We start from the raw sequence: 13455 nt of genomic DNA, 5'->3' as shown, positions 1-13455 counted from the left end.
TCTTTCTTTCTTTTTTTTTTTTTTTTTGGTTGGGGGTATTTAACTAAATGGATTTTAAATTATTTTTATATATTTTATTTAATTACATTCCACTCATTGTACCCCTTCTGCTCCTCAGTCCCACAGTTCAGCATCCCATTTCCTCTCTGCTTGCCTGCAGAGAGGGTGCCCTTCCTTCCTTCGGGCCTCATGTCTAGGTGCATCTTGTCCCACTGAAGACAGAACAGGAAGTCCTCTGCTATATATGTGCCAGAGGCCTCTGACCAGCCCACGTATGCTATCTGGTTGGTGGGTCAATCTTTAGGAGTTCCAATTGGTCCGGGTTAGTTGAGACTTCTGGTCTTCCTAAGGGTTTGGCCTCCACTTCAACTTCTTCAATCTTCCCCTAATTCAACCATCAAGTTCACCCACTTCAGTCCAATGGTTGCATGTAAGTATCTGTGTGTGTGTTTCCGTCAGCTGCTCTTAGGGCCTCTCACAGGACAGCCATGCTAGGCTCTAGTCTGTAAGCACACCATAGTGTAACACATTGGTGCCACCCCCCCCCCCCAACCCCATGAGATTGATTCCAATTTGGGCCAGTCACTGAACTACCTTTCCTTCAGTCTCATTTCTATTTTTGACCCTGCATTTTTTTTTTTTTTTTAGACAGGAGCAATTCTGGGTCAGAATTTTTGACTATGGCATTTTTTAAGTCAGCTGAGAAATACTCCATTGGATAAATGTACCACACTCACTTTATTCATTTTTTTCTGCTGAAAATCGTCTAAGTTGTTCCCATTTTCTGACTATTATGAATAAAGCCACACCCAAAAAGATGTGGTTGAGAAAGTACTCTTGAGATAGAATGCAGCATCCTTTGGGTGTATGTCTAAGAGGTATGTATAATCTGGATCTTGGGTAGAGTGACTTGCAGCTTTCTGAGGAGTTGCCATTTTGATTTCCATAGTGCGATTGCAAGTACGCACTATCATGAAAAATGGAAGAGTATTTCCATTATTCCAAATCATCACCACCCTTGGGGTTATTTGAATAAAAATGTCCCCGATAGATTCATAAGTCTTAATACATGGTCCTCAGTTAATGTAAATGTTAATACAGGATTTAGAGGTGTGGCCATATTGGAGAAGATGTGTAATTAATGTGGGATGAGAGATAAACTAACTTATGGGTATTATGGAAAGCTATCATATATTAATTTAATATTATGTCCATATAGCAGAACAATAGTGCATCCTGCCACAGGGCTATTATTATTTATGACTTTCCATAGGTTAGATTGTATTTACTTATAATGATTTTACAGATGTTACATATGGAAAACAAAAATATTTGATATTGATCAAAATTTGAATAAAATAAAAGTAATTAAAATTCTTCTTGCATCTTGCTTGTGTGTTCACTAAAATTAGTAGAGCTTTCCAGAATTAAATGTGCAATAATATTTTTGAAATTTTTTGTATATTCTATTTTCTGTGTAAGTTTAATGAACTATATTTCTGACCCCTTTAGTATAATTCATATGTGTTGCTAGCATCAATCATTTTGATGAAATAATTTTCTGTGTTTTTTTTAAAGATTTATTTATTTATTTATTCATTTATTTATTACATGTAAGTACACTGTAGCTGTCTTCAGACACTCCAGAAGAGGGAGTCAGATCTCATTATAGGTGGTTGTGAGCCACCATGTGGTTGCTGGGATTTGAACTTCGAACCTTCGGAAGAGCAGTCTGGTGCTCTTACCCACTGAGCAATCTAATCTCACCAGCCCAATTTTCTGTGTTTTTTAAAATCATATTTATGGATTTTCCCATTCATTTTTAGCATATTTTACTTTTTCAGAAAATATGAAAATAAAATTTAGACACATTATTAGTCACATGCTCATATAATTAATTGATTGAGGTATTAAAATTAGTCATACTACTAATTGAAAAAATTATTGAAATATATAGGGATCATATTTGTATGCCTAATTCCTACATATATAAAGTTCTGAAAATACCTTGAAATAAACCAATATAATACCTCAATAATTTTAAAAATATACATCCTTCTATACTTGTTTATATTTCTTTACTCATATAATAAATATAATTATGGTTTCACAATGCAAAAATCCTGTTAAATTAGACAAATTTAAGGTTTAAATAATAGTTTAAATATAACTTTAAAAGAGCATATATTTATGATTTTTAATGATATTTAAACAAATAATCCATAGTTCTTCTTTTATAAAATACGGCAATTCCCAATTTTTGTTATAATCTATATATGAGTTACATAAGCTTTGCAGCAATCAAAAGTAGCCAACAAAAGTGCATTTCATCTTCATATGCATAGGCTTTCAATAGTAGTAAATCATGATATAAAACATAAGTGTATTGGATGATATTAAAAGTTCCTGTATTTCTAATTCACACATAAAATATGTGAATTTTCTGATTTCATATATTTCAATTTCATAATATATCTGATAATCAAGTGAGTTGGTTTAGGGATAAAACGTAACTACTTTACCAATATTAAAAATGCCAGTTTCAAACGTTTCCCCAGGAATTTTCTTTCATAACTAAAATACAGAGTGTATCTACATTTTTTTTTTTTTTTTTTTGTCACGGGCAGCAGATAGAAATCATGGTAACACTTTCTGACAGAGTTTTCTATTAATTACAGCTGTCTACCATTGCAGGTGCCAATTAATCCTGCTCAAATCTGTCACAAAAACCAAAATTCTGGGTTCATGAATGAAGGACATACTCATGCAGCCTTATATCTTAATGCGCCTTAAACAGCTCAATGGATGCACCACTCCCAACCTCCCATGTGGCTAATACCTCCTCTCCGATGTTTCTGAGTTATTGCCTACTAAAATCTGTATTCCATCTTTGCTGCCCTAGATCCAGTGGGGGTGCTCCCTGTTGATGCCCTTCCCTGGCTCATAATTGGTATTTTCCCTCTTCTGTACCTCTCAGACCTCGGCCTTACTCCTTTCTTGGCATGGCGGTTCTCCAGTTCCTCTTTCCTCCTTCAGTTCCTTACCCAGTCATTTAAAGTCTAGTCTCTGTCTCCCTGTCCAACCATTGGTTGCCAACAAGTTTACTTAGCGAACAAACCGAACTGGGGGCAGGGTACCGCAGTGTCTTACATGCAAACTGTGAGTTCCGTGTAATTTGGGGGCACCTATTAGCATAAGTAGCCTTAGACCAAAGCCACAACAATCTATCCTCAGACACTCCCTTCCAGATCACTTTTCATGTGTAATATCATGCAACAAATTGTCACAAAACATAGTGGCTTATGTGGTTGTCTACTCCTGGCTGCCCAGTTTTCTCATAGAATATCTGAAACATTTACAGTTAACAATTAACCTGTGCTTAAGTACCATAGAGGCAAAATTGAGCCCAAGGGTTGTATTTGAAATACTTGGCTTTCACATAACTGATACATGTGTGGCTAGGTATAACAATTAAACAATGCAATTAACCAGTCTCTCTCTCCACCTCTAATTATATCTTCCTCCTCCTCATTTTCTTCCTGCTTTACCTTGCATGCTGTCTGTACATTCATCTTTATCACTTTGTTAATATTGTGTTGAGACTAAAGACACCGAGTAGACAATCCAGAGGAATAGAGATGTCATACACTCTCAGATTCCCACCCATAATTTTACTGTCACTTTAAGTTAGTATGTAACATTCACAATTACCTAACTAATTTCAATACATTACATGTAACTGAAGTCAATAAATTATACTAGAGTTCATTAGTTTTGTTTTATAGTTCTATGAATATGGAAAGACAATGTAAATGTCAGTCATCCATAAATTCTATTTTTAGACTATCATAAAGTAGATTACTATCCTAAGAGTATCTTAGACCCCCCCTGTTTTACTCTTTCACCAAGAATACAATAACAATCTAAAACTCTTAATTTTAGACATTAATCAATTATGAATTTATTTGAAGTATTTATAAAGATTAATGTAATATATATATATAATGTGATATATAATGTGATATATATATATATATAAAATCATTCTAATCAAAAAATCTAATTCCTGGTGTACTTATTTCTCTGTCTGTCTGTCTGTCTGTCTGTCTGTCTCTGTCTCTCTCTGTCTTTATCTCTGTCTCTCTCTCTTACTCCTAATTACATTGTCTGGTGTTAATTGTTTTACATATATATGTAAAATAATTTATATAAAATAATATGCAAAATATATAAAAATTCATGCATACTCACACATACACTCATACACTCACACAGTATCAAAATTCCACCTGCTCAGCCCTTATAAATGTTACTTTTACTTTTATGTATGTGTAAGATTTCAGCGATAAGCATTTGGTATTGAGTAATCAATTTGTGTGCTCTTCTGTACAGAAGACTATTTTTCCTGCTGTCAGCATCCCTTAATTGCCTATAGTTCTTTGTCTAGCGTTGAGGGCTTATGGGTTTTTCCTTCTTCACTTTGGCATGTCTGTTATTTTCATCCCAAATACATGATTATACCTTATTTCTCTTAAGTAGTTTCAAGTCTTGGAAGCATTAGGGACTTCTTGACACCTTTCAGTTGTTGATTTCATTAATCTAAAGTGCATCCCTCCATGATAAGACATTTCACTTCTTTTTAGAATTTTCCTACAAGAGAGAAAATTTTACCTGCCAGGAAACAGCTTTACTACATTAGTATGAGAAACAATGTTTCATGAACTAATACTTTTAGGCTTGTCTGTCTCCAGTTTGATCTGATATTTTCTTAGAGATTTCTCTGTCAATGCATTGTTATGTAAAGTTGATGTGCTTCCATACTCTTATCTACACAGTTTATCAAAACACTACATGTATGAACATTCAATTTATTTATTTAGTAACTCTAATAATAGGTGCATGTAAAGTTAAATAGTTCCTCATTTCTTATTTCCTAATAATATTACTGCTTTAAATATAAACATGTATGTTTTCTATTTTCTTTATGATTCTTTTGTGTATTTTTTCTATTTACTGAAATTGAGTCATTTTTAGTAAGTACATTAGTGAGTCTATTTTTCTTTATTGATTTTTAATTAAAATAATCAATAACAGAAGATGGTTTAACATTGACATTCATTCTTTAATGTTAGTGTTTTAAGGACACTGCAAAGAATGTGAGAAAACTATGGCATCTACAACACAGATATCTCAAATATGTAAAAACAAAAACAAAAAATAATTGCCAAAAAATCTACAATCTACCTATCAATGACAAGATTAATAAGACATGAAATTTGGAGGGGTCATGTCATTCCTATATTGTAAGGTTTGGAGTAGGTAAGGGATGTTTGCAATCATATTTCATTGCATAACTAAAATAATTAGAAAAAAATATAAACACAAAAGGCTAATACGTTTTAAAACTGTACAAATACTTAGCCATCAAGGGAATAGAAGCTGACCCTCTTTTAAGATTATATCTATTTCCAGTCAGATGTCCATCATAAAGAAACCAAAACCAAGGATGGATGGCAGCCATGCTGGGTGAGCAACCTGTTTACAAAATAAACTAGTAGAGCCACTATAGAAACCAGTGTGTGTTTGCGGGGGAGTAGAGGGGTGGGGTGGGGAGTGGTTCTCAAAAGGTACAAATAACAACACTAGGAACAAATTAGACCATTCCTGGACCTTCTGAAATAGTCTGAATTCTACCATAGATTTACATAAGCATCAATATGTGAATTGCCCATCATTAAATGAAAAATAATAGAAAGATAGTATATTTACAATTAAATTATATTTATAAACAAAAGAAAAAATATGCCTTTTTCAGGAAAGTAGTGGCTCTGAAAATTATTGTTTCTATTGTGGTAAACCAAATATTGAAAGACACATAGACCATGTTTATGGGGATTCTTGGCTTTAATTTTAAATATTTGTACACATATGTGACTTTTGAGTGTGAAAACAGGTCATGAAACCACATAGAGGACCATGAAAGCTGGAAAAAGTGTTTACATTGGAACAAACTAGAAAAGCAGTTCGATAGAAGACTGACTGATGAGGAACAAACAAAATGAAGGATGCATGCTCTTCCAAAACAAGAGAAATGCTGCCTTTCCTAGGGCAATTTCAAGATTTTTACAGTTATATTGAAATCATTGAATACATTCAGGATTATAATTGTTTATGCCACTCTTCAAGAATATAAACAGACAGAGCTCACTCTTCTTGTCATAGAAATGTTACTACAAGACAAAAATTCAGGACTGTTGGGGATAAAGAACAGACACGGGCCTAGCATGGACATGACTGTGTGCAGGGTGCCACAGACAAATGACTATTCCTACCTCATAGTAGAAGGTATTAATATTGTGATATAGGGTCATTTCCAAATCTGCTGTAAGCCAGAGTTACCAATATATTGACAGTAGTATATACTGTAATGGATTTTTGTGGCAATTACACAATACTAATGCAGCTCAATGTATAAAAGACATCCACCATTTCCTGTACATGTTCTTACTTAACCCAATCACAAAACTTTGGTAGAATGGAGGGAGATATTTTAAATTTTATAAAATGTCAAAATTTCCTGTAGTGAAAATACTGTTGTTATAAGAAGAACTATTAAATGAAGTAAAGACTTAAACCTGTTTTTATCCAGATTCTAACCTGCTTCATAATGCTCATGATCAATATTATCAATATTATATATCTAAAAAGATATTTTAAATTAACAAATAAAATAATGTGTGGTTAAGTATCAAACAGTGCTTTTAAATATGAAAATATATAATTACTAAGACAATATGACTAGCACACATATTGTTAGAAACATGATGTATTTTTCAGTAACAACACCAAATTTTGCTCATCATAGATCATTACTTAACTCTGTTGTTAGTTGTGTGAATTTCAGAAGCATACTCTTGATATGGTATGTTTGAATCAGTTCATTATGATAATTACATACGGCATATCAAAAAATAAGTTGACCAACAAAGCATTTAAAAACACTCTGATCATATAAAATTCTCAAAGAATTAACTAAACATTATATTTAAGATGAGGCTGAGCCACAAAGAAAAGTATATAGGTATTATTTCTTGCTTAGTATCAATAGTAAATATTTGTGCATTCTTTTTTTAAAAAAAGATTTATTTATTTACTATATGTAAGAACATAGTAGCTGTCTTCAGACTCTACAGAAGAGAGCATCAGATTTTGTTATGGATGGTTGTGAGCCACCATGTGGATGTCGGATTTGAATTTAGGACCTATGGAAGAGCAGTCATTGCTCTTAACCACTGAGCCATCTCTCCAGCCCTATTTGTGCATTCTTAATTAGAAGATAAACTTGTATCATCATATAAAATTCTTATCCTGTTGGTCATAAAGTTATTCATTCAATAGAAATACTGCATCCTATATTTTCCTATATATGGTGATTAAAATTTATTTATTATTCATCGTGTTTGGGAGACAAAACTAAAGCTGAGAATAACAAATACATGATTAGGAATGTATTTCTAATGTATAATCAACAGTACACTTTTTGGAGTGGTGAGGACATGAGAAGAAGGGCTAAGGGGGAGGTATGGAGGTGAGCGAGGGTGTGGTAGGTGGGAATAGGGAGGTGGGGGGAGTGTGGAAGTGCAGGAGGGGAGTATGACTGGAGCAAGTTTGAAGTTATAGTGAAGTTCAGACTTTTCCAAACCCTGGAAATCTATTCTGAGATCAGCAGAAATAGGATAGGTCCCCCATCCCTTGCCTGGGCCTGCATATCCCAAGGCATGTAGCTACATGGCTCCACCTCGCCCCCAGTAGATCACATAGTCTATAGGGGAACCAAGTTCAACTTCCTTTTTCTTTATAAGGTGCTGTCCAGCAGGACCTGGAATTCCTCTTTATACAAATGAGGCATTCACAGCCAATGGTGTACACTCACTCTTAGAGCCCATGCTCATCCACAAAGGATTAAAAACGCCTTTGTTACCCATATTAAAATGAGCTGTCTTGCTGAAGCTTTCTCCTGAGAGACTGTTCTCAGTACTCACAGTGATGCCTGAGGTGTCTGAGCTCCTAGCCATCCATGCCAACTTCTGTTTTCAGGATCTATGGTTGTGATCACAGCTGATCCCACAGCAAAGAGTAAAGAAGCAGAACCTGAAGGGCAAGCAGGCTTAGTGAATATTACATAGCTTCATAAATGCAACTAACAATGAGAAATTTTTCAAATGGTCTAAGCATTTTGGTAGAAAAGTTTGTTCATAAACATATGTGGGGATGATTTGAAAAGACATAATGAATCAGCGAGATTTGAATCTTTGAAATTCATCAGATTGTGATACCAATGACTCCAGTAAAATTGAATTTCATATTGCACCTAAATGCTTGCATTTTATTACAATAGGTTTTATAGAGCAGTATTTATTTATCACCAAATGAGGGAACATATCTTCTGGATTATATTCACCTTCTGTTAACTGGCTTATGAAATGGTTGGAAATGTACCACACTTATTTTCATCAGATTTTTAGAAAGAAAACTATGTGAACAACAGAAGTTATACATGATGACATCAGTCTATATGCCTGTACTTGGGATGTAGAGGGAATAGGCTCAAGAGTTCAAACACAGCCTCAGCTACATAGGAATTTTGAGCCTAGACTATGCTGCAAAAGTCTATGTATCAAGTATAAAAGAAAGAACAAAATAAGGAAAGTGACCCTTATGACAAATGAAATCACATACTATCACACAAAGATACATATATGAAGGCCTATATGCATGCAATCAGTCCACATTTTGTCCTGTTTTGTAACGTGATTTAGAATCAAACTATGACTAATTATTAGAGAAAAAGATTGTGTTAACCAATATGTAAAGTTTTATTGATAATAAAGTTTATTCATAGAAGCTACTTAATAATAATTTGTATATTTAGGGTGAGTGAATAGTAGAGAAATCTCTAAAAATCATTTACACCTTAAATCATTGAAAAAGAATACATGATTTTTCCTAAAAAAATTAACTGTCTAACATTTAAAATAGTTCATCAACTCCAAAACTATATTTATTTTAGAAGAAAAAGTGCTATGCACCGTAAGTTACAGAGATTTCCCCATGTCAATTATCAAAATGAAAATTATTTAATAAAATCATGAGTAATCATTCAGAAACCCTGAAAAATATTGACATAACTAAAAGATCATGTGAAAAAAGAAGAGTCAAATCACTATGATACAGACACACGAAGTTACTATAAAACAAGAACAGTATAAACACAATATCTGAAGCAAAAAATCTAATTAGGAGACAATATAGAGGCATACTTAATATCTTTGGACTATGGAATTGTTTTTTTTTTTTAATTGGAAAAGAGACATCTTAAAAACAAAAAACAGAGAACCAAAAAGAAAATCAAAATTATGTCTTAAAATTTTTTACATAGAAATTAAAAAGTTAATCATAATTGTGAAAATATATTATTCATACATATATATAATAATTTCTTTTAACCAAATAATCAATGAAAACTTTTTATTAGATATTTTCTTTATTTACATTTCAAATATTCCATTTCCTGCTTCTCCCTCCAAAACCCCTGATCTGCTCCCCACTCCCCTTGATCACTAACCTACACACCCATGCTCCTGGGCCTGGCACTCCCCTGTACTGGGGCATACAACCTTCACAAGACAAAAGGCCTCTCCTCCCATTGATGAGCAACTAGGCCATCCTCTGCTACATATGCAGCTAGAGCCATGAATCCCACCATGTGTTTTCTTTGGTTAGTGGTTTAGTCCCTGGGAGCTTTGGGGTACTGGTTAGTTCATATTGTTGTACCTCCTATTGGGCTGCAAACTCCTTCAGCTCCCTGGGTACTTTCTCTAGCTCCTTCATTGGGGACCCTGTGTTCTGTCCAATGGATGGCTGTGAGCATCCACTTCTGTATTTGTCAGGCACAGGCAGAGTCTCACAGGAGACAGCTATCTCAGGATCCAGTAAGCAAGCTCTTTTTGGCATCCACAAGTGTGTCTGGGTTTGGACCACCAGGTGGGGCAATCTCTGCATGGTCATTCCTTCAGTCTCTGCTCCACACTTTGTCTCCGTAACTCCTTCCGTGGGTGTTTTGTTCCCCCTTGGAAGAAGGATCAGAGTATCCACACTTTGGTCTTCCCTCTTCTTGAGTATCACGTGGTCCGTGAATTGTACCTTGGGTTTTCATAGCTTCTGGGCTAATAGCCACTTATCAGTGAGAGCCTATCACGTGTGTTCTTTTGTGATTGGCACCACCATTTTCCTGATTAGTAGATGCCTAGGCTGATTCTCATCTTGATTGTTGTTTATGTTGCCTCAGTCAACATAGATGTACAGCTCGGCCGATTCAACCCTTGAATCCTAGATCCCCGCGAACCACAGTTCACAATCCAGAGTAAGCACTTGGAACTCTTCTCCTCATCGAAGCTCCGGTTCCATGCTCACACAGAGAGAGTGAAGGCCTCGGGTGAAGGCCTGTGTAGGCGGGGAGATGGAGTGGTCCTTTGTGGTCTCAGAGTGTGAGTCCATTTAGGAGGGTCCTCAGGGCCTTGGCTCAGGACTTGTGTGCTGGGCTGGCAGGAACTTTGATCTTCTCTCCTCTCTCCACCAAAGGATTCTGAGATTTCTTGCCAGACAGCTCCTGTTGGGCAGGCATGGGGGCTGGGACAAGCCAGCCCTCAGCAGGGAAGGCGAAGCCTGCCTGGTTGGCCATGCTGTAGAAGGTGCCCACCATGGCAGTCAGAGACTCTGAGAGCTCTCTGAGCTGAGAGAGCTGCTCAGGGCTGAGCCGGGAGCCATGTTGCTGCGCCTGCATCTGGACTGTGTCTCTATAAATCTCCTCAGTCTTGTCCCGCAGAAAGTTTACCAGGCGCTTGCGAATTGGTGGTGGGTCTGTGTCTCGAGGTTCTGGGCAATGGGCTAATCCATCTCGGTGACCTTTGGCTTTTGGCTCGGCCTTCTTCACGGAAGTCTTGCGTCTCTTTTTCCCCTGGGAGCTGCCCTCACTTCCTGTTCTGGCCTGACTGGAGTCCCTGGAAGAGTGTCTTCTTTTCCTGGGTGCTTCCACCATCCTAGCTGGTCCTTCGGTCTGCTTTCTGGAATTGCGGTCTGATCTGCTGGACTTCCGCTCCCTTTTCCTTGGTTTGGATCGTGATGTCCTGTCAGAGGTGCTCTGTGGCCCGGTAGGGAGGTCCAGCGGTTGAGAGGAAGGGCCGGGATGGGGGATTTCTACATCCATGCTCAGGTTGAACTGAAAGGCTTTCTCTCTTCCAGGCCGTGGTCTGGCTCAGTCAACAGTGGTTGCTTGTGAACAGAACGTCCAAGAGTCCAGTAGCTGTTCACTTCACAGGGCCGTTTGTCTAAGGTGATCTTCAGTATATGCTGGAATCACAATCAAGTCTGACGTCAGCCCAGCGGAGGAAGATACTTGCTAGCAAGCCCGCAAAGACTGAGGCTTCCCTTTCTGGTGTTCTTTATATAGGCCTGTAGCTGAAGGTGTGGCCTGGATTATGGGTAGGGCTTCCCTAATTAAATCCAATCTGGATTAAAGGTGTGTGCTCCCAGCTCAGAGATCCAGACTAGAAGTGGGCCTTCCCACTTCAAATGATTTTATTAAGTGAAAATCACTCACAGGTGTGCCCAGAGGCCTTTGGGTTTGAGTGACTTCCTGATACAGTCACATTGATGCCAGCCTGCTGCAGATGCCTTTGCTGTTGTTTTTGTTTTTACTCTTTGTTTGGTTTTTAATGGGATATTTTCTTTATTAACATTGTGGGCTCTCTTGTTTTTGTGGCCATTCAAGGCCAGCCTTCATCCATAGTGATCTGATAGCATGTCTGGGATTATTTCAATCTTCTTGTATCTGTTGAGGTCTGTTTTGTGACCAAAGATGCGGTCAATTTTGGAGAAGATACCATGAGGTGCTGAGAAGAAAGTATATTCTTTGGATTTAGGATAAAATGTTCTGTAGATATTTGTTAAATCCATTTGGTACATAACCTTTGTTAGTTTCACTGTGTCTCTGTGTAGTTTGTGTTTCCATGATCTGTCTATTGATGAGAGTGGGGTGTTGAATTCTCCCACAATTATTGAGTGAGGTGCAATGTGTCCTTTGAACTTTAGTAAATTTTCTTTTATGAATGTGAGTGCCCTTGCATTTGGAGCATAAATATTCAGAATTGAGAGTTCATCTTGGGAGATCTTTTTCCTTTGATGAGTATGAAGTGTCCTTCCTTATCCTTCTTGATAACTTTAGGTTGAAAGTCAATTCTATTCGATATTAGAATGGCTACACCAGCTTGTTTCTTGGGACCATTTGTTTTGAAAATTGTTTTCCAGCCCTTTACTCTGCTGTAGTGTTTGTCTTTGACACTGAAGTGTGTTTCCTGTACACAGCAAAATGTTGTGTCCTGTTTGTGTATCCAGTCTGCTAGTCGATGTCTCTTTATTGGAGAATTGAGTCCATTAATGTTCAGAGATATTAAGGATTAAGGAATAGTGATTGTTGTCTCCTGTTATTTTTGATGTCAGTTTTAGTGTTTGTGTGGCTATCTTCTTTTGGATTTGTTGAAAGAAGATTACTGTCTTGCTCTTTTTAGAGTGTAGTCTCCCTCCTTGTGTTGATGTTTTCCATCTCTTATCCTTTGCAGGGCTGGACTTGTGGAAAGGTTTGATGTAAATTTGGTTTTGTCATGGAACATCTTAGTTTCTTCATCTATGGTAATTGAGAGTTTTGCTGATTATAGTAGTCTGGGCTGGCATTTGTGTTCTCTTAGGGTGTGTATAACATCTGCCCAGGATCTTCTAGCTTTCATAGTGTCTGGTGAGAAGTCTGGTGTAATTCTGATAGGTCTGCCTGTATTTGTTATTTGACCTTTTACCTTACTGGTTTTTAATATTCTTTCTTTGTTTTGTGCATCTGGTGTTCTGACTGTTATGTGACCTGAGGAATTTCTTTTGTGGTCCAGTCTATTTGGAGTTCTGTAAACTTCTTGTATGTTTATGTGCATCTCTCTCTTTAGGTAAGAGAAGTTTTCTTCTATAATTTTGTTGAAGATGTTTACTGGCCCCTTAAGTTGGAAATCTTCACTCTCTCTTATACCTATTTTCCTCAGGCTTGGTCTTCTCATTGTGTCCTGGGTTTCCTGGATGTTTTGGGTTAGGAGCTTTTAGCATTTTGCATTTTAAATGCAAAATATTTTTATGGTATTATCAATGTTTTCTCTGGTATATTCTGCACCTGAAATTCTGTCTTCTATCTCTTGTACTCTGCTACTGATGCTTGCATCTATGACTCCTGATCTCTTTCTTAGCTTTTTTCTCTCCATGGTTGCCTTCCTGTGTGATTTCTTTCTTTCTTTCTTTCTTTCTTTCTTTCTTTCTTTCTTTCTTTCTTTCTTTCTTTCTTTCTTATGAAAGACCCCCGGA

At 36.6% G+C, this 13455-nt stretch overlaps 1 protein-coding gene across 1 annotated transcript; it reads right to left on the bottom strand.

Moving 5' to 3' along the window:
* Positions 1 to 10582: 10582 nt before the first annotated feature.
* Positions 10583 to 11266, bottom strand: LOC110308880 (uncharacterized). Its single transcript, XM_021181215.2, has one exon. It carries the CDS (start codon positions 11264 to 11266, stop codon positions 10583 to 10585), a length of 684 nt encoding a protein of 227 aa, XP_021036874.2.
* Positions 11267 to 13455: the final 2189 nt, after the last annotated feature.

Source organism: Mus caroli, unplaced genomic scaffold (genome assembly GCF_978045245.1).
Source record: "Mus caroli unplaced genomic scaffold, Mus_caroli_1 scaffold_12, whole genome shotgun sequence".
Classification (NCBI taxonomy): Eukaryota; Metazoa; Chordata; class Mammalia; order Rodentia; family Muridae; genus Mus; species Mus caroli.
The sequence above is the reverse complement of the archived record's forward strand: the minus strand, read 5'-3'. Positions and strand labels throughout refer to the sequence as shown.